Source organism: Hemiscyllium ocellatum, chromosome 18 (assembly GCF_020745735.1).
Source record: "Hemiscyllium ocellatum isolate sHemOce1 chromosome 18, sHemOce1.pat.X.cur, whole genome shotgun sequence".
Taxonomy (NCBI): domain Eukaryota; kingdom Metazoa; phylum Chordata; class Chondrichthyes; order Orectolobiformes; family Hemiscylliidae; genus Hemiscyllium; species Hemiscyllium ocellatum.
Window position 1 is genome coordinate 42,455,092 of NC_083418.1, and position 24,880 is coordinate 42,479,971.

The 24,880-nt window shown below is 40.6% G+C and overlaps 1 protein-coding gene across 3 annotated transcripts in view; it reads left to right on the forward strand.

Annotated features, from left to right (window-relative positions):
• The window catches only part of dennd5a (DENN/MADD domain containing 5A), a 268,461-nt gene that overhangs the window by 138,445 nt on the left and 105,136 nt on the right, over positions 1-24,880 (forward strand). For all 3 annotated transcript variants that reach the window (XM_060838913.1, XM_060838915.1, XM_060838914.1), the window contains one exon: positions 5,266-5,500. In XM_060838913.1, coding sequence (XP_060694896.1) covers positions 5,266-5,500 — 235 coding nt within the window. The remainder of the gene's footprint in view (positions 1-5,265; positions 5,501-24,880) is intronic.

Sequence of the window (24,880 nt, forward strand, 5' to 3'; positions counted from 1 at the left end):
AAGATCGATTGGTAAGTTCATGGATGATACAAAAATTGGTAGAATGATAAATAATGAGGAAAATAGCCTCAGATTACAAGAGGATATAAACGTGATGGTCAGAGATAAATGAAATTGAATCCTGTCAATGTTAAGGTGATGCAGAATAAACAAGGCAAGGGAATACATGGTGAACAGCCATAATTCTACTGAACCATAAACCTGCTTTTATTAAGAGAGATGACTGGTGGTTGTTCAACCTGAGAGTCACCAAGCTTCAGATGAAGGGAGAAGTTAAGGGAGAGTCATCGAGGTTTATAGTATGAAAAGAGGCCCTTCAGCCCAACTTGTCCATGCAGCCCAATTTTCACAATTAAACTAGTCCCATTTGGCAGTGTTTGAACCATATCTCTCCATAGCTAGCCCATCCATGCATGTATCTCCAAATGTTTTTAAAATGATATCACTGTCCTCACAATCCACCACTATCTCTAGCAGCATGTTCCAGACACTTATCACCCTCCTGTGAAAAAATTTGCTCTTGTAATGCCATATGAAGAGCGGTAGAGATTTCAGTAGTTAGATGCTTGCTTTTGACTGGCTCAGACTCAATGGGCCAAAGGGCCTTTATCCATGTTCTAAACATCTATGACTCACATGATATTCCATTTGCCAGACTTTTGCTCAAGTGCTTAGCATCTCCAAATTTTCATAAAGTATCTTCTCACAACAATCATAGCAATTACAGAGACATGGCTCAGTGATGGACAGGACTGGCAGCTTAATGTTCCAGGATATAGATGCCATGGGAAGGAGAGAAAGGAGGTGGGGGGTGCACAAGAAGAGGGAGAGTGGCATTTTTGATTAGGGATAACATTACAGCTGTACTTAGGGAGGATACTCCTGGGAATACATTCAGGGAAGTTATTTGCGTAGAAATGAGAAATGAGAAATGGATGATCATCTTGTGGGATTGAAGTATAAACAACCCCCCCTCCCCCCACCAACCACCACCACTACCAGTAGTCAGCAAGAAACTGAGATACAAATGTGTAAAGGAGATCTCCATTATTTGTAAGAATAATAGGGTAGTCATGGCAGGGGATTTTAACATAGACTGGGACTGCCATAGTGTTAAGGGCTTGGATGGAAATGAATCTGTTAAGGGTCTACAACAAAACATCTGATTCAGTATGTGGATGTACCTACTAGAGAAGATGCAAAACTTGATCTACTCTTGGGAAATAAAGCAGGGCAAGTGACTGAGGTGTCAGTGGGGGAGCACTTTGGGGCCAACTACCATAATTCTATTAGTTCTAAAATAGTGATGGAATAGGCTAGACCAGATCTAAAAGATAGATTTCTAAATTGGAGGAAGACCAATTTTGATGGTATTAAGCAAAACTTTTCAAAAGTTAATTGGGGACAGATATTTGCAGGTAAACGGATTGAAAATGGGAAGCCTTCAAAAATGAGATAATGTCAGCCCAGAGGCATAATGTTCCTGTTAGGGTGAAGGGTAAGGTTCTTAGGTATAGTGAATGTTAGATGACTAGAGAAATCGAGGTTTTTGTCAAGGAAAAGCAGGAAGCGTATGTCAGGTATAGACAGCAGAAATCAAGTGAATCCTTAAAGGCAGATGGAATATACTTTAGAGGGAAATCAGGAGGGGAGAAAGGGGACATGAGAAAGCTCTTGCAAATAGGGTTAAGGAGAATCCAAAGGGATTCTACAAGTACATTTAAGGGCAAAAGAGTAACTAGGGCTGGGGAAAGAATAAGACCCATTAAAGATCAGCAAGGCCACGTATATATGGAGCCGCAGGAGATGGGGAGACACTAAATGAATATTTTGCATCAGTGTTTACAGCGGAGAAGGATATGAAAGGTGTAGAACATGGGGAAATAAATGACATCATCTTGAAAAATGTCCATGTTACCAAGGAGGTAGTGCTGGATGTCTTAAAATGCACAAAGGTGGATAGATCCCCAGGACCTGATTAAGTGTGCCCAAAAACTCTGTGGGAAGCTAGGGAAATGATTGCTAGGCCCCTTGCTGAGATATTTGTATCATCAATAGCCAAAGGTGAGGTGCTGGAAGACTGGAAGTTGGCTAATATGCTATCACTATTTAAGCAAAGTGGTAAGGAAAAGCCAGGGAACTGTTGACCAATGAGCCTGACATTGGTGGTGTTGGAGGAACTCCTGAGGGACAGGATTTACCTGTATTTGGAAAGGCAAGAACTGATTAAGGATAGTCAATGTGGCTTTATGTGTGGGAAATTGTGACTCACTAACTTGATTGACATTTTTGAAGACATAATGAAGTGGATTGATGAGGGCAGAGTGGTGGATGTGTTCTATATGGACTTCAGTAAGGCATTTGATAAGCTTCCTCATGGCAGACTGGTTAGCAAGGTTAGATCACGTGGAATACAATTTGAACTAGCCATTTGAATACAGAACTGGCTTGAAGGTAAAAGACAGAGGATGGTCGTGAAGGGCTGCTTTTCAGACTGGACATCGGTGACCATTCGTGTGCTGTTTGTAGTATTGGTGTTGTCTCCACATGTTTTCTTCATTTATATAAATGATTTAGATGTGAAAATAGGAGGAAGGTATTAAGTTTGCAGATGTCCCCAAATTTGCAGGTATAGTGGACAGCAAAAAATGTTGTCTTAGAATACAATGTCATCTGATCTGATGGGCCAATGGAAGTGGTAGATGGAATTTAATTTAGATAAATGTGAAGTGCTGCATTTTAGAAAGGCAAATCAGGGCAGGACGTATACACTTAATGGTAAGGTCCTGGGGAGTATTGCTGAACAAAATGACCTTGGGGAGCAGGTTCATAGTTCCTTGAAAGTCGAGTCTTAGATAGGATATTGAAGAAGGCGTCTAGTATGCTTTCCTTTATTGGTCAGTACACTGAATAAAGGAGTTAAGATGTCATGTTGTGGCTGTACAGGACATTGGGTAGGTTATTTTTGGAATACTGTATGCAGTTCTGGTCTCCCTGCTGTAAGAAAGATGTTGTGAAACTTGAAAGGGTTCAGAAAAGATTTACAGGGATGTTGCCAGGGTTAGCGGGTTTGAGCTGTAGGGAGAGGGTGAGTAGGTTGGGGCTGTTTTCCCTGGAGCGTTGAAGGCTGAGGGGTGACTTTACAAGATTTTTGAAACTATGAGGGGTATGATAAGGTCAATAGATAAGATCTTTTTCCCAAGGTGGGAGAGGCCAAAACTAGAAGGTATAGATTTAAGGTGAGAGGGGAAAGATTTCACTGGGAGCTAAGGGGCAACTTCTTCATGCAGAAGGTGGTGCATGCATGGAATAAGCTGCCAAAGGAAGTGGTGAAGGTTAGTACAATTACAACATTTAAAAGGTATTGAATTGATTATATGAATAGAAAGGGTTTGGAGGGATATGGGCCAAATGCTGGCAAATGGGCTAGATAGCTGGTTGGCATGGATACGTTGGACTGAAGGGTCTGTTTCCGTACTGTACATCTCACTTACACCTTGATTTGTGTCATCTGTTAACTTGGAAAATGACATTTCATCCCAAATCATTGAATAACTAGTATCAAGCATTGACTCTTCGGATGCTCCACTAATCATAGCTTTCCAACTTGAAAATGATCCATTTATTCCTTCTGCTGTCTTTTGACTATTAACCAGTTCTCAGTCCATGACTGTTTATATTCCCAAAACCCATACGCTCTAATTTTGTATACTAACCTTTTGTGTGGGGCATCACATTTGAGATTGACCACAGTTATTACCTTCCTTTTTCTTACTCCAGAGTTACCCGTCTTTCCAAATTCTCTGAGCATCATATTTTTCCCTTCTCATGCTAAATCTTGGTTCTCAAACCCTGCCAAGTTAGTTTTAAATATTCACCTCCCATTGCCACCAAAAGCACTAGCCAACACCCTTACAGGATGTTTGTCCCTGATCTGTTAAAATGCAACTTAATGTAACTCATCAGCTTGTACAGGTCTCTTCCTACCCCAAAACCTACAGCAAGAATCTAAAACCTTCCCTCCTGTGTCACCTTTCCAATTATGTTACACTGATGTCACTCTCTTTAAATGCTGGTGCTTTATTATCTATCCCCGTTTTGCAGTTTTTGATTCTCCAAAATTTTCCTGCTCCTTTACTTTTGACCTTTGATCTTCTGTTAAACTTTTAAAATCTAATATTCTTTCCGTTACTGAGGAGAACAACCTCAGCTCTGTACATCTGAAGCCCTTCATCACTGGAAACATTCTTTGGAATCTTTTCTGCACCCTCTCTAAAATCATTATATCCTTCCTCAAGTGCAAGGCTCAGCTTTGATGCTGTAATCCAATTGGATATCAAATCATTTTTTTATACAATTTTTAATTATATCTTATCCGCATCCTACAGGCATTCTTCAGTGTTTTCTCATCTTGCTCTGATGCCTTCAATAACTTGTGCAGATTTACCACCCAACCCTCTCTGCCACCCTGAAGCATTTCTTATTTTACTTGCTTCAGTTTTAGAATTATACCCTTAATAATGCCTCTCTTTATCTTTTCTTTTGTCTATTTTGAAATAAAAAGCTCACCTAAATTAAAGTGTCAGCCTTGACTCAGTGACAACACATTGCATCAGAAGGATATGGATTCAGGCCATACTTTAGCAACTTCATAAGTCAAGGTTGTCAATTTTATGACAAGCTTTTGGAGTACTGCATTTTTGGAAGTGTTCCTTTTTGAGTGAGGTACTAAATCAAGATCCTGCCTATCCCTTGTGGTTCTTCTGTCTACATCTTCACTGTCCATTCACATAACACCATTGCCACATATTTTGGCCCAATCTCTACCCCTTCTGAGACCCACTGCACTACATCCTTTTTAATATCGGGTTCCAATCTCTTTTTCATTCATGCACACCTGCCCACCCCCTCACCCCCCAATTTATTCCCTGCATCTATCTCTGCTTGAATACTGTGCTTGATCTTAACTCCCTATGTATAACACTTGGTTGCATTAAAATTACTGATAAAAATTTCATTATGCCAGAAAATAGTGCCCAAATTAATTTTCTCCTTTTACTCCCCAGGAATTGATGCAACCTATAACAATGAGGGAACACATTTAAGTATTCAGATGTAGCATCACTACACAAGTACTTACTTGTGTATGATATATTATAAGTATATTATGTAACTCCAGACCAAATTTATATCATTAGGCATCTCGTTGCTTCTATGTTAAACTGTTGTCTTTTGTTGAGTCATTCTCCTATTCTTTCTTCACAGGCTTCTTTCCTTTCAGACCAGCCTGAACCTTACCTGCCATTCCTGTCCAGATTCCTTGAAACACAAATGTTTGCTTCATTCATTGACAACAAAATAATGTGCCATGATGATGATGACAAAGACCAAATCTTAAAGGTATTTGATGCCCGAGTTGACAAAATCAGAACTTTGAATGTTAGAACGCCAACACTCCGTACATCAATGTATCAGAAGTGTACTACCATAGATGCAGCAGGTAAGGAGACCATATGGTACCCAATGTTTGAATTCCATTTCGTTTCTTTTCTCAGTGGACTGTTTTTTGTTTCGCTTGCATTTGACCATAGGTATAACTGGGTGAAAGATACTTGCTTTTAGCCAAGGTACTCTAAATATAGATTACCAAAACATGTAGAGATCCATTTACCTGAATAGCTAAATTTGACTGATACTGAAATTTTCCTGAGTTTGATCCACTGTAATTTCTAATTTTGCTCAAAAGTTGTCAAAACCAGAGGAAATGGGTATCTATATTCTTTTGCTCCAAGTGCATTCTGTGAGTTGACTATGGATAGATCCTCATCTTCCTGATGATAAACTGCATTATGTAAAGATGTGAATCAAGGAAAATATTCATATTTTTAAAAACATTTGTTTTCCCCTCAAATTGTTTTGTTTGATAAGCCAAGAGATGTTGGTCTGGGGGAATGGAACGTTAACTGTTTTGCACACTACTGTGCCGCAAGCACACTTGAACACATTATCTTGGAGGTATGCACAGTAAATATCCTCCCACTCTTCCCCAAGAAAAATCTTAGGAGAGTAACAATTTATATTTTGCCATTTCCCACATCAATAGTCATCTAGGCTGACAGTGTTAAACTAGTGGATCTCACCAACTCAGCTGGACAGCAAATATTGCCTTAGTAAGGTTCAGATTGAAAAAAAAACTTTAATTCATATTGAAATGAAAACAGAAAATTTTGAAGAAAGTGGGGATGAAGCAAAGTTAACATTTTGAGCCTGATATGGCCTTCTTCGCAACTGAATGGGTTTAGAGTGAATTGTTTTTTTTTCAGTTGTGTGGCTTTTAAAATCAAAATCACGGTTGAATCCATTGCAAGTAAAGTAGTTCCAGTTGCCTGTGGAAAATGCTGTACAAACATAAACAAACTTGGCAAGCCCAACAGCAACTGTGGAAAGAAATTAACAGTCTGTTTGTCTGCACAAATGTTAGCAGACCTGCTCAATTTCCCAGCACTTCCTGTTTTTATTTCAGATTTCTGGTGTTTGCAGTATTTTGCTTTTGTTTAGAGTACAAGTAAGTGTTGTTCTGAAATGAAAATCAGGTTATCTACTCATCTCAATTGCATGCATGGAGTGTGATACTCACAGGTGTCTCATCAGATGTTTTTCCTATCATCAATGACGTGAAGTAATGCTGCATAATAGAATCAGATCTATTTGCCATCTATTTTTTCAGCCATTTTATGCATATTCAAAGATCTCAACTTCGGACAACACATTTTAATTTGGGACAGACTGCAATCTCTTCAACTTGCAAAGGCTCAGAGCTCACACACGATTACAGAGGAGCTACTAATTGGACTCTTGTTTGCTGATGACTATAGTATCTAGCACACTGAACAGCTTTGTCTAAACCTCAGAAATCTTGAGCCATGCAGTAAGTTTGGAAAGAGAGAATTTGTAAAAATTTAAATTCTTTCTCCAAACTGCAAGATCCCAAGGTCATAATGAATAGTACACCACCTCAACTCATTTTAGTAGTTTTGCTATTTTTGATTATTTCACCAAAAATTCCACATGAGGTGTTAAAATGACTCATTGTCTGACAAAAGCAGGCTTTGAAGAGAGAATGGACTTGTCTAAAAACCAAAGGTTAAAATTCCCAGGCAGTGGTTCCCTGCTGTGAGGCATTAACAACCTACTGGATCAAATAGAGTAACTGGAAGTATTCCACTTTTGATGCTTCAGATCTATCTGCAACATCAAATAACAGAACAATATCTCTAATACCAATGTTTTTGCAGGAAGTTGATTGGCATGAGAACATTTATTTGAGTTCATCCTTGCTAAGTTGGCCATATTGTTGTGTATGTAGTGTTCCTGCACACTGAGATGGTATTCTGTAGTCAGCTGAGCATGAGAATCCACACCCTAGGTCGGTTCCTACAATATTATACTATGATATTCTTAAAGCCAATCTCCAAGCCTGTAATTGGATCCCATTATGCTGGGGAAGAACAACCCTGGACAAAGTCTTTGTGATTAATTACTCTTGAGCATTGTAGAGAGTAGGTACCCACAACACAAGCCATCAACAGCAAAGCCAGGCTCTTCACCAACAACTCCAACAGCAACTTCAAACTTAATAAATAGTTGCTTAAGGTAACAAGTATTGTTGAAAAATGTAACGTGCTGTTGAAGCTGTTCATCCTGCACTTATCAGGACACATGCAAGAATAGTAAATCACAAAGGCAGCAACAATTTATATTGCATGCAAGAAAATCTGCGAGTTGGTTGGCAAGTTGATTCTGGTTGAGCTATTTCCATGGAGAACGCAAATTTTGTCCCAGCAGTCTCGTCTAACTTTTTTTAAAAAAAGTAATGTCTGGATATTTTCCTTTGTCCTGGTAAGGTCTAATGATCTTAGTGCACTTGGGATTGGATAACAATTTCTATACAATCAGGGAATTACATATAATGATGAATTTTTTAATTAGACTTGTTGAGTATGGTCAATGTTCTGTCTATTTCATACAGCCAAAGGTATAAGCTGTATGATAAATCCACCAGATCAAATGTACAACTGATGTACCGAGTTACGTCTGCATAAAATTTATTTACCATGTTATTTATTTGCATAAACAGCAAATGTCATTTTGGCTTGGTGACAGCATCTTGTCAATGGAAAATACCATGCATGTTGCTACTGCATAGTAGCAGCTTCAAACAGTTAAATTTACCTGTTGCTCAATGTTTTGATATACCTTACCTTTCCAAAAAAATCAGCCTTTTGCTTGGTGAGTATGTCCATTGCACAGTAAACAATACTCTGTCAGGGTAGCCATTATTCAACATGAAAGCTTTCATTGTGAATCTTGCAGAGTGAACAAATGGCTTAGGACCTATTTATGAAAATACTCATAAGAGCTTACTGCTTGTATGATGTGTTCTCAGGATGGCAGAGCTGTGTCTTGTCCAGCCTTTATTGACCATCCCTAATTGCCATATATAGGTGAGCCTGAGCTGCTTTCATGAAATGCTATAGTATAGTATATGGGTTTATAGGTCCACCCACAGCAGTATTTTGACCCGACAATAGTGAAGGAGTGGTGATATCAAACTCAAGATGGTTGTGGCTTGGAGGGGAACTTGCAGCTGGTGGTGTTGCCCTGTGTCTGTTGCTCCTTCCTCCTAGTTGGTCGAGATTGGAAATCTGGAAGCTGCTGTTGAAGAAGCCTGGATAAGTTGCTGCACTCTTGTAAATGGTACACTCTGTTGCCACCATGTATCAGTGATAAACACAATGAATGTTAAAAGTAGTGGAGGGATAACATTTAATTAGCCAAGCTTTGTCCTGTACGGTTTAAGTCATCTTGAGTGTTGTTGGAATGCAGTCCTCCAGGCATATGGAGACCATTCTATCACAATTCTTACTTATGCCTTGTAAGTGAAGGATAAGCTTTGGGAGTTTGGAGATGAATTATTGGCCATAGTGTGATAGCCTCTGAACCTGTGTAGCCACAGTATTTATATAGTGAATCCAGTTTCTTGTAAATGGTCACCCCAGAATGCCAAAAGCAAGAGGTTCAGTGATGGTAATGTATGTGGATGATGAGGGGAGTTGATAGGATTCTCTCTTGTTTGACATAGTTATTGGCTGGCGCGTGTATGGTGTGAATATTACTTTATTGGCGGCACGGTGGCACAGTGGTTAGCACTGCTGCCTCACAGCGCCAGAGACCCGGGTTCAATTCCCGCCTCAGGCGACTGACTGTGTGGAGTTTGCACGTTTTCCCTGTGTCTGCGTGTGTTTCCTCCGGGTGCTCCGGTTTCCTCCCACAGTCCAAAGATGTGCAGGTCAGGTGAATTGGCCATGCTAAATTGCCCGTAGTATTAGCTAAGGAGTAAATGTATGGGTATGGGTGGGTTGCGCTTCGGCGGGTCGGTGTGGACTTGTTGGGCCGAAGGGCCTGTTTCCACACTGTAAGCAATTTAATCTAATTTCTGAACCCAAGCCTGGTTGTTTTCCAGTTCTTGTTCCTATGGACATCATGCAAGCATATGTGACTATCCCCATCTCTAACAGTACTATGGGAGAAAGATAATTGATAAAGCAGCTAAAAATTGCTAGGTCTGGGACACTCTTCTGAGGAATTTCTTCGGTAATGACACAGGATTAGGAGATTTATCTCCATCAACTACACCCGGTCTCTTTGTACTGGGTTTGACACCTGTGGAGAATATTCTTCTTGTTTTTCTTTGACTGCAGTTCTCTAAGGAAGGGACTTTTAATGTCATACTTTGTCAAATGTTGCCTTGACATCAAGGGCAGTCTCTCTTCTCAGGAGTATGGTACATTTGTTCATACTTGGACTAAGGTAGTAATCATCAGGAGCTGAGTGGCCTTAGTGGAATCAAAACTGAGCCACCTGCACCAGAGATGTGTGATAACATATCTGAACAGTTTGATTTTAAAAAAGTACATATTACTGAACAAGTGCTGCTGAAATAGTACTGTTGATGATCAATTCCATCACTTGGCTGATGATTGAAAATAGACTGGGGTGGCAATTAATAATCCTACTTATGGTGATCATGTTATACCTGGGTAATTTCCCATATTGCAGGGTAGATGCTAGTTGGGAGCTGGAAGAACAATATGGTTAGGGGCACAGCTAATTATGGAGCTGAGGCTTTCTGTATTATTGTCAGGATGTTGTCATGGCACTTTACAATATCTGATGCTTCAGCTGTTTCTTGGTGTTACATGGAGTGAATGGATTTGACCGAAGATTGGCATTTGTGATGCTTAGAGACCTTAGGAGGATGCTGAGATGATTTGATTTATTTCTGTCATGTGTACCGAGGTACAGTGAAAAGTGCTGTCTTAAAGGCTTTATAGGCAGATCATACTATACATGTGCATCAGGGTAATATCACAGAGCACAGGATACAGTGTTACAGCTGCCAGGAAAGTGCCGAGAAAGATCAACATTAACATTTAAGAGGGCCATTCAAAAGTCCAATAGCAGCTGGGAAGAAGCTGTTCTTGAATCTGTTCATACGTGTATTCAAACTTTTATATCTTCTGCCTGATGGAAGAGGGTGGAAGAGAATATAACCAGGATGGGAGGAGTCATTGATTATGTTGGTTGCTTTCCTGAAGCAGCAGGAGTATAGATAAAGTCTGTGGATGGGAGGCTTATTTGTACGATGGACTAGGCTAAGTTCAGAACTCTCTGTAGTTTCTTATAGTCTTGGGAAGGGCAGTTGCCACACCGTGCTGTGATGCATCCAGATAGGATGTTTTCTATGGTGCATCTATAAAAAATTTTTAAGAGTCATTATGGACATGCTGAAGTTCCTTAGGCTGCTGAGGAATTAAAGGCTTGGTTGTACTTTTTTGTGATGTCGATGTGAGTGGACCAGGATAGATTGTTGCTGATTGTCACTCTTAGGAACTTAATGTTGTTGACCATCTCGATCTCAGAATCATTGATGCAGACAGAGGCCCTCCACTCTGCTTCATTAACTTGATAGCCAGCACCTTCATTTTGCTGACATTGATAGAGAGATTATTATCTTTACATTAATCCACGGAGCACTCTCTCTCCTTCCTGTCCTCTATCTTACAACATAGAATTTAGAACATTACAGCGCAGTACGGGGCCTTCAGCCCCCAATGTTGTACCAATCTGTGAAACCATTCTGAAGCCCATCTAACCTACACTATTTCATTCTCATTCATGTATTTATCCAGTGACCATTTAAATGCCCTTAAAATTGGTGAGTCTATGACTGTTGCAGTCAGCGCATTCCACACCACCACTACTCTCTGAGTAAAGAACCTACCTCTGACATCTGTCCTGTATCTATCAGCCCTCAATTTAAAGCTAAGTCTCCTTATGCTAGCCATCACCATATGAGGTAAAAGGCTCTCACTGTCCACCCTATTTAATCTTCTGATCTTCTTGAATGTCTCTATTAAGTCACCTCTCAACCTACTCTCTAACAAAAACAGCCTCATGTCCCTCAGCCTTTCCTCATAAGACCTTCCCTCGGATACCAGGCAACATACTGGTAAATCTCCAATGCTTCCACATCTTTCCTATGATGCGGCGACCAGAATTGTACGCAATACTCCAAGTGCGGCCCCATCAGTGTTTTGTACATCTGCAACATGACCTCATGGCTCCGAAACACATTCCCTCTACCAATAAAAGCTAACACACCATATGCCTTCTTAACAAACCTATCAACTTGGGTAGCAACTTTCAGCATGTGGATAATGAGATCTTCTGCTCATCCACACTACCAAGAATCTTACCATTAGCCCAGTATTCCGTATTCCTGTTACTCCTTCCAAAGTGAATCACTTCTCTTTTCTGCATTAAACTCAATTTGCCACCTCTCAGTCCAGCTTTGCAGCTTATCTATATCCCTCTGTTACCTGCAACATTCTTTGGCACTATCCACTACTCCACCAACCTTGGTGTCATCCGCAAATTTACTAACCCATCCTTCTACGCTCTCATCCAGGTGATTTATAAAAATGACAAACAGCAATGGCTCCAAAACAGATCCTTGTGGCACACAACTAGTAACAACTCCAGGATGAACACTTTCCATCAACCACTACCCTCTGTCTTCTTACAGCTGGCCAATTTCAGATCCAAAACGCGAAAGCACCCTCAATCCCATGTCTCCACATTTTCTACAATGTCCTACCATGGGGAACCTTATCAAACGCTTACTGAAATCCTTACACACCACATCACCCACTTTACTCTTATCCACCTGTTTGGTCACCTTTTCAAAGAGCTCAGTAAGGTTTGTGAGTCACGACTTATCCTTCACAAAACCGTTTTGACTATCCCTAATCAAATTATTCCTTTCTAAATAATTATAAATTCTATCTCTTATAATCCTTGCCAATACTTTATCCACATCTGAAGTAAGGCTCCCTGGTCTATAATTACCAAACGTTGTCTCTATTCCCCTTCTGGCACTATTCCTGTAGACAATGATGACACAAAGATCAAAACCAAAGGCTCTGCAATCTCCTCCCTAGCTTCCCAGAGAATCCTAGGATAAATCCCATCCAGCGCAGGGGACTTATCTATTTTCATATTTTCCAGGATTGCTAACACCTCCTCCTTATGAACCTCAAAACCGTCTAGTCTCATAGCTTGTATCTCAGTATTCTCATTGACAACATTGCCTTTTTGTTGTGTGAATACTAACAAAACATATTTAGTGTCTCTCCTATCTCCTCAGACTCAACGTACAACTTCCACTACTGTCTTTGACTGGCCCGAATCTTTCTCTAGTCGTTCTTTTATTCCTGACATACTTATAGAAAGTTTAGGGTTTTCCTTAATCCTATCTGTGAAAGACTTATCATGTCCTCTCCTAGGTCTTCTTAGCTCTCTTTAGGTCCTTCCTGGTCAACTTGTAACTCTCAAGCACCCGAACTGAGCCTTCATGTTTCATCTTTACAGAAGCCGCCTCCTTCCTCTTGACAAAAGATTCAACTTCCTTCGTAAACCATGGTTCCCTTGCTCGACCACTTCATCACTGCCTGACAGGTGCATACTTTTCAAGGAAATGCAGGAGCTGTTCCTTGATCAAGATCCAGATTTCAATTGTACCCATCCCCTGCAGTTTCCTTCCCCATTCTATGCATCCTAAATCTTGCCTAATCACACCATAATTGCCTTTCCACCAGCTATAATTATTGTCCTGCGGTATATACCTATTCTTTTCTGTTGCTAAAGTAAACATTACCGAATTGCGGTCACTATCACGAAAGTGCTCAACTACTTCCAAATCTAACATCTGGCCAGGTTCATTACCCAGTAAATCCAATGTGGTTTCGCCTGTTGTTGGCCTATCTACATATTGTGTCAGGAAACCCTACTGCACACACTGGACAAAAACTGACCCATTTAAAGTATAGTGTTTCCAGTCAATATTTGGAAAGTTGAAGTCTCCTGTAACAACTACCGTGTTTCTTTGCTCCTATCCAGAATCATCTTTGCAACCTTTTCCTGTACATCTCTGGAACTTTTTGGAGGCCTGTGGAAAACTCCCAACAGGGTGACCTCTCCCGATTCTAACCTTAGCCCATACTACCTCAGTACACAAGTCCTCATCAAATGTCCTTTCTGCCACCATAATATTGCCCTTGATGAACAATGCCACACCTCCCCTTCTTTTACCACCTTCCCTGGTCTTACTGAAACGTCTAAACCCTGGAACCTGCAACAACCATTCCTGTCCCTGCTCTATCCATGTCTCCTAAATGGCCACAACATCGAAGTCCTAGGTAGCAACCTATGCTGCAAGTTCACCCATCTTATTCTGGATACCCCTAGTATTGAAACAGACACACTTCAAACCACCTCTTGCCTTCTGGTACACTCTTGCAACCTTGAAACCTTATTCTGACCTCACTACTCTCAACCTCCTGGACACTGGAGCTGCAATTCAGGTTCCTATCCCCCTGCTAAATTAGTTTAAACCCTCCCAAAGAGATTAGCAAATTTCACCCCCAGGATTTTGGTACCTATGTGGTTCAGGTGTAGACCATCCCATTTATAAAGGTTCCATCTACCCCAGAATGAGCCCCAAGCATCTGGGTATCTGAATCTCTCCCTCCTGCACCATCCCTGTAGCCACTTGTTCAACTGCTCTCTCTCCCTATTCCTTGCCTCACGCGCACATGGCACAGGTAACAAAGCAGATCTTGTCATCGTTTTGAGATCTGACCCACAAGGCTGGTGTAATCAGTAAACTCATCAATGGAGTTGATGTGGAATTTGGCCACACAGTTATATGTATATAAGGAGTATAGCAGGGGGCTGAGGGTGCAACCTTGTGGGGCACTGATGTTGAGAATTATTGTGGGGGAGGTGTTATTGGCTTAATTTACTGACTTGGTCTGTTGGTCAGGAAGTCAAGAATCCAGTTACAGAGTGGGGAGCAAAGACCTAGATGATGGAGTTTGGCAATGAATTTGTATGGAATTATTGATATTAAAGGCAGAGCTGTAGTCTGTAAGTAGGAGCCTGATGTAGGTATCCTTGCTGTCCAGATTTTCCAGCGATGAGCGTATGGCCTGGGAACTGCGGTGGACCAGTTGCACTGTCGGCAGATTTCAAGTGATCAAGTCAATCTGGGACGCTCCAGTTGATGTGAGCCATGACCAAACTGTTGAAGCACTTCATAATTATGAGCATCAGAACAACGGGACGGTCATCATTATGTTGCATTATTTTTCTTTGGCACTGGGATGATAGTGATCTTCTTTAAACAGGTGGGGATTTCAGATTGTAGCAAGGAGAGGTTGAAGCTGTCTGCAAATACTGCTACCAGCTGGTCCACGCAGGATCTGAGTGCATGGCCAGAGACTCCTCTGAGTCAGTCACTGTCAGTGGCTTCACCCTTATGAAGTCTGATCTCATATTTGCAGCAGTGACCGAGGGTACAAGTGCATCCAAGGCATGTTTCACTGCCCTTCTGTTCAGTGCAAGGGTGGAATCCATTTTGCTTATCAGGCAACGATGTACTGTTGCCTGTGATTCTTTTCAACATCACTTTGCAGCCTGTTATGTCTTGTAAGTCTTGCCACAAACGATGAGTGTCTATGTGGTTAGCCTGGGTCTCGAGCTGAATTATCAACTTTGTACTCCTGATTATAATGCTTTAGGTTTGACGTTTGTATTGAGATACTGTGCTCCCTCATCAGTGAGGATGTGGTATTTGTAGAGCTGCCATTTCCTATTGTTTAATTATTCACCACCATTCATGGCTGGATGAAGCAGGACTGTAGAGCAACCTGCTCTGTTGGTTGTGGGTTGTTTAGCTGTGTCTGTCACATATTGCTTCTGTTGTGTGAAGGCAAACAATCTTGTGTCAACAATGTTGACATTATGGTGGCTTCATATTTAATAGTTTTTGTTGACTTGAGTTCAAAGGATTGTGAAGATACCTTTTTTCTTCCGTCAAGTCAATGAAAGGATGGCGGAACATTATTTTCAATAAGGCCTTTCTTGGAAACCACATGGTTCCAGATAATTGCTGGTCTTATTTGCTTGAACTGAGTTTTTATGACTGCGTTTTAATGGCTTTGAGTTAATTCTGTATTTTGAGTTGGGTAAGATTGCCAAAAAGAAAGGAATGCTCAGGTTTTGAAGCATCTTTGTGGGGAACTCATGTTAAAACTGAATTGTCTTCTTGAAGACTGAAGGTGTCTTGCTATAGCGTTTCCTGAATAAGGAATTACTGTCTAGACCCCAGAGATATCTGCTATATTGGTGACACCTTTTTGAAACTTCATTTGTAGGATGCAGGTGTTGCTGGCTGGGCCACCGTTTATTTCTCATCTCTCGTTTTCCTTAAGACAGTGGTGGCAAGCTGTCTTCTTGAAACACTGCAGTCTATTTGCTGTATATTGACTCCCAATGCCATTATGGATGGTGTTCCAGAATTTTGACCCAGCAACACTGAAGGAATGGCAAGATATTTCGAAGTCAGGATGGTATGTGACTTGGAGGGGAACTTATATATGGCATTCCCATGAATCTGCTGCTCTCTTTTAAGATTGCAATGTTCATGGAGTTTGAATGTCGTTGGAGCTACACTCATGTAGACAAGTGGAGAATATTCCATCACACTCCTGAGTTTTGCTTTCTAGATGGTGATCGGAGTATGGAGAGTCAGAAGGTGAATTACTTGTTGCCAGATTCTTAGCTCTGACCTGTTGTTGTAGCTACACTACTTCTGTTGAGAGTCCAGTTCAGTTTCTGGTCAATAGTAACTGCCAGGATTTTGATGGTATTTTTAGGTGTGCCCTCCTGTACTCTTCTTTGAATCAGAGTAGAATCCCTGGCTTGATGGTACTGATAAGAGTGAGAGATCTTAAGACCATAAGACATAGAAGCAGAAATTAGGCCATTCAGAACATTGCGTCTGCTCTGCCATTCACTCATGGATCAGTTTCTCAACCCCATTTTCCCGCTTTCTTCCTGTGACCCTTGATACTCAAGAACCTATCTAACTCACTCTTAAATATACTGAAAGACCTGGCCTCCACAGCCTTGTGTGGCAATGAATTCCATAGATTTGCCACTCACAAGTTGAAGAAATTTCTCCTTATCTCCATTTGACAAGGTCCTCCCTTTACTCTAAAGCTATGCCTTTGGTTCCAAGTCTCTCCACCCCGGAGGCTCCCTGCCTTAATTCCCGATGAAGGGCTTTTGCTCGAGACGTCAATTTTCCTGCTTCTCGGATGCAGCCTGACCTGCTGTGCTTTTCCAGCACAACTCTAATCTAGACTCTGATTTCCAGCATCTGCAGTCTTCACTTTTGCCTCTTATGTTAAACTGTTCATTCCTGGACCATTCTCATGAACCTCCTCTGAATATGCCAGTGCATCCTTCCTGAGAGATGGGACCCAAAACTGTTCACAATACTCCAAATGTGGTCTGACCAGAGCCTTACAGAGCCTCAAAACTACATCACTGCTTTTATATTCAAGTCCTCTCAAGTCTCTTTGCACTTCAGACTTCTGAATTTTCTCCCTGTTTAGAAAATAGTGCATTCCTGTATTCTTCCTCCCAAAATGCATGACCTCACACTTTCCCATATTGTGCTCCATCTGCTAATTCTTTCTCTCCTAATCTGTCCAAATCCTTCTGCAGCCTCTCTGCCTCCTCAATGCTACCTGACCCTCTACCTATTTTTGTATCATCTGCAAATGTAGCCAAAATGCTCCCACTTCCTTCATCTAGACTGTTAATGTATCAAGTGAAAAGTTGTGGTCCCAATACTGAACTTTGCAGAACACCACTTATCACCAGCTGCCAACTAGAAAGGAACCCTTTTATCCTCACTCTCTGCTTTCTGCCAGATAGCTAGGCTTCTATCCATGCTGGCATCATGGCTCTAACACCATAGGTCCTTATCTTACTCAAGAGATATCTATGTGGCACTTTGTCAAAGGCCTTCTTGAAGTCCAGGTAGCTTATATCTGTTGGTTCTCGTTGCTCTAACGTGCCCCTTACTTTAATGAATTCTAGCAGATTTTTCAAGCATGACATCCCCTTGATGAAACCATGCTGACTTTGCCGTGTTTTACCATACATTTCCAAGTATTCAGAAATCTCATCCTTCATAATCCATTCCAGGATCTTACCCACGACTGAGATTAGACTAATCGGTCTGTAATTTTCTATCTTTTGCTTTACTCCCTTTTTAAACAGAGATTTTCCAGTCCTCTGGGACCCTCCCTTATTCTAGTGATTTCTGATAGATTATCACTAATGCCTCCACTATCTCTTCAGCTATTTCCCTTAGAACTCTGGGGTGTCTTCCAACTGGTCCAGGTGATTTATCCACCTTCAGGTCATTCCGTTTTTCTAGCACCTTCTCCTTGGCGATGACCACCATTGTCAGCTCTATCCCCTCACTCTCTTGAATTTTTGGGATAATACTTGTGTCTTCCATCATGAAGACTGTTGGAAAGTAATTATTCAGTTACTTAGCCATTTCCTTGTTCCTTTTATGACACGCAGTGAACCCCTCTCCTAATCAAGTCAAGCACCCAGAAAAGCTCTCCTTGCCTCATAATCTTTTAAAATATGAGTGACAGAGAATTCCCAAGTTCCACTATTTAAAGAAAATAACATCAATTTATTTTCTTTATCTTTAAAAGTGAACATTAAACAACAACTATTCACAACTCTAAGCCCCCCTTTCTCTTAACTGCTTACTATCTGCCTCCAACTCTATAACAATCTGCTATTCTAATAAGGCACTTCTTAAAATTACATCAACTCAATTTCAACACCACACAGTCACTGTCTTCTTCCGTGTCTTCACTATTCCAGCTGAGGATCTCCCTGGGTTGTCGTCTTTCTTTTTATTGTGAGTATGTTTCATATGAAAGGGTACATTTGATAGTGTGTGTTTTCTAATTTCTTTGTGAGCAAGATGTTAGATGGGCAATTAGCTCTCCATGAGTATCTCTCTCTACGGCAGTTGTCCTCTGACCAATTTTCAAAATGTCCGCATTTTATGCCTACCAGCATTGGATCATTTAAGTGGTTCGATGTTGGTAAAACAATAAATTTTATTGTTGGGTTTTAGTATCCTGGGGCATAATTTAAACTGGTTAAATTTGAATTGTTGTCAAAACAGCAACTAAAACTCAGATATCCATTTTACAGCCAAATGTTGCATATTTTCAATTTTCCAGTACATAGGTGCTTGTTAGCTCTCAGTTCAGAATAGCATTCTCTCTCTCTCAAAGATACTGTACATGCCTTCAGCTTCATAACATTCCCCACTACTATCTCTTCCATGTAATTTTCCAGTGGCCCAGTGTCCAGTTTTGTTTCTCTTTTGCCCTTTATATGTTGCAAGAAACTCTTACAGTCTTCCTTTATTTTACTGGCTCACTTACCCTCATAGTTAATCTTATCCCTCGTTTTTTTCCTGTCCTCTGTTGGTCTTTGTGGTCGGCATGGACGGGTTGAACCAAAGTGTCTGCTTCCATGCTGTGACTCTATGGCTCTATGACTCTGGTTTCCTTCTGTCCTTTGCCCCATTATTCGCTTTCTCTTTTTCTTTTATGCTATCTCTAGTCAGCCACAGTTGCCTCATCCTCCCTGTACCATGCTTCTTTTCCCTTGGCATGAATCTCTGCTATGTCTCCTGAATTAGTTCCAGAAACTCCTGTCTTTCCTGCTCAGCTCCTCTCCCAGTCAATTCTACCCAGCTCCTCCCTCATGCCTCTGTAGTTGCCTTTATTCAGCTGTAATACCATTACCTCTGATTCTATCTACTTCCTCTCAAATTGCAGAGTAAATTCAATTATATTATGATCATGCCTCCTAAGGGTCCCTTCACGTTAAGCTTCCTTATCAAGTCTGCCTCATTATACAACACTAAATCTAGTATTACCTGTTCCCTAGTGGGCTCCACCTCAAGCTGCTCCAAAAAGCCATCTTCTAGTTATTCTACAAATTCCTTTTCTTGCGAACCACTACCAACCTGGTTTTCCCCGTCCACCTGCATATTGAAATCCCCATGATCACTATAAATTTGCTTTTCCTACACATCTTTTCTATTTCCTGGTGTATCTTGCACCCCAGCTCCTGACTACTGTTTGGAGGTCTGTAAATCCAACTATGGTTTTCTTTTACCTTTTGTGGTTCCGCAATTCTACCCACACGGATTCTACACCATTTGGCCTTACTTCGTTTCTTACTATTGATTTTATTTAATTTCTTACTAATAACACAACCCCATCCTCTCTGCCTACCTATCCGTCTTTTCGATAGGTTTTATATCTTTGACTATTCAACTCCTAATCCTGATCCCCTTGCAGCCACATCTCCATGATGCCTGCCATGACATAGCTGCCAATTTCTATCTGTCCCCCACGCTCATTTCCCTTATTCCTTATACTTTATGCATTTAGAAATAACACTTTGAGTCCTGTATTAATCGTCCCTCTTCTCATTGTCATTGTTTTTCCAGTATGCTTGAAGTTTGGTTGCTAACCCTCTCCAAACACCCTGTTGTATTTGTGTTTGTGCTGGAGATTTTAATAACCTCTCCTGAGTTCTGCACTCTTACCTCTTCCTTTAATTCAGGTTTTCTCATTTTCCCTATAACTGACACCACCACCCCCACCCTTTCCATTTAGTTTAAAACCCTCTCTACAGCCCTACTTACCCCTAGTTATGCAATTCGCTTGCACTGTGGTCCCATCACATTTTAGATGAAGACTATCCCATCGCAACAGGTCCCTTTTTCTCCAGTACTGGTGCCAGTGTCCCATGAATTCAAACCCATTTTCCCACACTAATCTTTGAGTCATGCATTTACCTACTTTATCTTATTGACCCAGTGCCAATTAGCTCCTGGCTCAGGTAGTAATCCAGAGATTATTACCTTTTTGGTTCTGCTTTTGAATTTAGTTCCTAATTGCTCATACTCCTTTAGCAGAACATCTGCCCTAGTTTTAGCTATGCTATTGGTACCTACGTGGACCACAGCCACTGGATCTTTATCCTCCCCCTCCAAGCTCCTCTGCAGTCCAGATGAGAGAACCTGAACCTGTGACCAAGCAGGCAACACAATCTTTGGGACTCGCGATCCTGGTCACCGAGAACAGTGTTTATGTTTCTAATTATACTATCCCAAATTACAACACCATTTTTCTTCTCTTTCCCCCCCATTTGAATGGCTCCCTGCAACATGGTGCTGCTGTCAGTTGGCTCATCCTCCCTGCAGTTCCCATTCCCATCTACACAGGGAGAAAAATTCTTGAACCTGTTTGACAATGACGGGCTGAGGCTCCTGCAACTCTACCTGCCTCAGTCACAGTTGCACCCTCCTCTCCCTGACCATTAGCTGAATTTGAGTTAGCTAGTCTAAGGGGTGTGACAGTCTCCTGAAACACAACATCCAGGTAACTCTCCCCTCTCCCTGATGTGTCACAATGTTTGCAGCTTGGACTCCAGCTCACCAACTCTGAGCTGGACTTCTCCCAGCAACCAACATTTATTACTGACATGGTCACTGGGAACTACAATGGGGTCCACCCACTCCCACATCATGCAAAAACATCTCATCACCTGACTGTCCATCCATTATTTAATTAATTTTGAATTTGTTTTTTGTTTCAATTTTTAACTGTTTTTGTATATCTGCTTATGCAAGTTGTAACTAGTAAATTAACAAGATTCAATTTAATACAAGTTTAAAATTTAGCCAATCAAATCACAGCCCTCCTGTGACATCACCTTACAGTTTCACCTCAGCCAAAACCTTCAGAACCCTTCCTAGGCTGAACTCCTATCTATTACGCCACAGATCACAGATTGAAGTTGAATACAATTTTACAGCTGCTAATGGCCTATGGTGTCTCATAAATGACCAGTTTTGAGTTATTGGATCTGTGTGAAATCTATACCATTCAGCATGATGGTAATATCACACAAAGATATAGAAAGTATCCTCGCTCTGAAGAAGGGGTTTGTTTTTATAAGGACAGTTGTGGTCACTTCTACCAATATTATCATGGATACATGCCAAGAGATTGGTAAATAGTCAAGTTTTCTATCTTGTTGTTTGCCTCCATTCTTACTGCAGTTCCAGCAGTGACATCTCATAATTCAATCAGTGTTGGTGTTATTGAGCCTGTCTTAGTGATGGGTATTAAAATACCCGTACTAGAATACATTCTGTGCCCTTTCGTATCGAGGAATACTTATTCATTAGTAAAGAACCATAGTTGGTAATTGACAGGAGGTGTGCTTGCCCATATTTGATCTCATACCATGAGACTTCATGGAGTGTGGAGTCAATGTTAATCACTCCTTTGGCAACTCACTGCCAACTGTATACCATTACGTTGTGGTGGATCTGTCCTGCCAGGTGTGCCAGAAAAGATATACCTATGGATGATGATGGTTGTGATTGGGACATAGAGATGCCCAGAGGATCATACCTTAACAGTATCTGGTTGTTGCTTGACTTCTCCCAATTTTCGCGCAAGCCTCCAAACATTAATCAGGATGACTTTGCATTGTTGGTAGGGATAGATTTATCAATGTTATTTTTAGTGCTGAAGCTGCTGCTGGTAGGTCGCCCTAATTTCACTCCTTTGTATAGATTTGTCTTCATTTAACTGAGCAGCTCCTGCAGTTAAATTCAGCTTTGGTGACATTTTATCTGCCCAAAGAGATGACAGTGATCTATGCTGAGTTTTCACTAACATTTTTATTTACTTTCTTCAGAAGTATGTTTTTAATCGAATTATCCCACACAGCTTCTTACATGTTCTCAATAAGCAAGTGATATGTTTACTATGTTTGAATATGGGGTTGCATGTAAGAATTTTGAATTTCTTCCCATGCATTACATTCCACTCAATCTAACAAGCTTCTTCTCCCAATATGCTGTTTGAAAAATTCACTAAAGATTTTACTGTTATTGTCTCCTGTAAGTCTATCTTTACTTGTTCATTTGCACATTGGGATTCTACAGCTCCATTTGCTATCAGATTGATTTTATTGGCAAATTTGTAACTATGTAACTGTGATAACAAAACAGCTGTATCAAAATCATCCTGTTGTTAAATGGCAACCCAAATTGATTATTGCTTGCTTTGCATCAGGCATACTCATGTATCAGCCTAAATTGCCAATTTTGCCCAATAAAAGTTCCCAGTTTGTTTCAAATTAGAGGCAGATTAAAGATTAAAAGGGATGGACGTTTGATGATTTGAACAGACACGAGCTGAAAATGTGTTGCTGGTTAAAGCGCAGCAGGTCAGGCAGCATCCAAGGAACAGGAAATTTGACGTTTCGGGCACAAGCCCTTCATCAGGAATCTGATTCCTGATGAAGGGCTTGTGCCTGAAACGTCGAATTTCCTGTTCCTTGGATGCTGCCTGACCTGCTGCGCTTTAACCAGCAACACATTTTCAGCTCTGATCTCCAGCATCTGCAGACCTCACTTTTTACACGATTTGAACAGACAGAATGGGTTGAAGAGTTTCCATGCTGTTTTAAAAAACTTCATGATTTGCCTTGACTCTAAATTATGCTGGAATGGTAAGGTACCTCAAATCTTTGTGTAATGATTACAGTAAATTATTTCATATTCCTACAACGTAGTAGCAACCTGACCGGTATTTTCCATTAATAGAGTGCTGCTATCAAACCAAAATGATGTTTTGCATACCTTGCAGCTAAGTAATGTAGTATATGAATTTCAATACCAGTATAATATGAAGTACATAGACCATTTGTCCCAAAAGTGGTTGACCATATCAAATAATATGTCCTGATTTGACAGTGTGGTGTTGGACTGGGGTGTACAAAGTTAAAAATCACACAACACCAGGTTATAGTCCAACAGGTTTATTTGGAAGCATTAGCTTTCGGAGCACTGTTCCTCCATCAGGTGGTTGTGGAGTATAAGATCATAAGACACAGAATTTGTTGCAAAAGGTTATGATGTGTTGTAACTGAAATTATGTAATGAAAAAGACCTGGATTGTTCGTTAAGTCTCTCATTTTTTTAGAATGACTGTAAACCTTTGCTGTAAATTCTGTGTCCTATGTTCTTATACTAGTGCTTCCAAATAAATCTATTGAACTATAACCTGGTGTTGTGATTTTTAATGAAAGTAATATGTCCTTCTTACAAGAGACAAAGTTTTGACTGTACTTGTCCAGCACATGCTTGCAAAACATGAAACATAATGCCTAATGTTTGTTGCAATTGGATAGCACTTGCTGAAAATGCAAAATGTGCTGTGAATTATAGTACAATCAGGGAGTTGGTTAGCTAAATTGGTTGGATGATTGGTTTGTGATGCAGAGTGATGCTAATAAAATGGGTTCATTTCTCATACCAGCTGAGATTACCATGAAGAAATTTCCTTCTCAAGCTCTCCTATTGACTGAGACTTGATGACTCAGGTTCAACCACTATCAATCATCTCTAGCTAATGAGAGGAGCAGTCCTATGGTACAATAGTGCTATGGTAACTTTATCTTAAATTTGTTTTAAAGGTAAAAGGAAATCAACTTGCCTCCTAATGCTGCTCATGTATTTTGCCGGAAACTATTTATATATTCCTATATTGGCACCTGTCCTCTGCAAGCAAGTGGATCATGCCCAAATATTATTTTCTTATTGAGTTAAACAAAAGCATGGGGCATTTTTGTCCATGTGCATTTTTCATGACAAATCTTTCACAAATATGTTGCCAACTGATCAACATCCTTTTTCCTCATGCAATATTAATTGTTGCTTTCTTTGAAAATGAGCATTCTCTCATCTCCTCTGTTAAGTACAAGACAAAAAGTTTTGACACTGTCATTTATTTTCAGCAATATCATGTAATGCTGACAATCAGATCAGTAATCTAGATTTGACTTAACATGGTGTCAGATGACACCAACCTAGAATTCATCCATTATAGAGGCAGGAGAATCCATCAGTTCCAATTGATGCTAACAATGCATTGTATTCTGACAGTGGAACACACGTTTTGGGAAGTTATGGAGGAAGTTGCAGAGCCCCTTGTAGAAATATTTGTTATTATCTATATCTGCGGGTGAGGTGTCGGATGACTGGAAAGTGGGTAATGTTCTGCCTTTGTTTCAGAATGGATATAAGGAGGAGCCTGGGAACTATAGATCTGTGAGAATGACTTCAGTGGTGGGTAAGTTATTGGAGGTGATTCTGAAAGATAGGGTTTATATAGATTTGGAGAGGCAAGGAAAGATTAGGGATAGTTAGCATGGCTTTTGTGTAAGGGAAATAGTGTCTCTAAAGCTTGATTGAAAAAGATTGAGG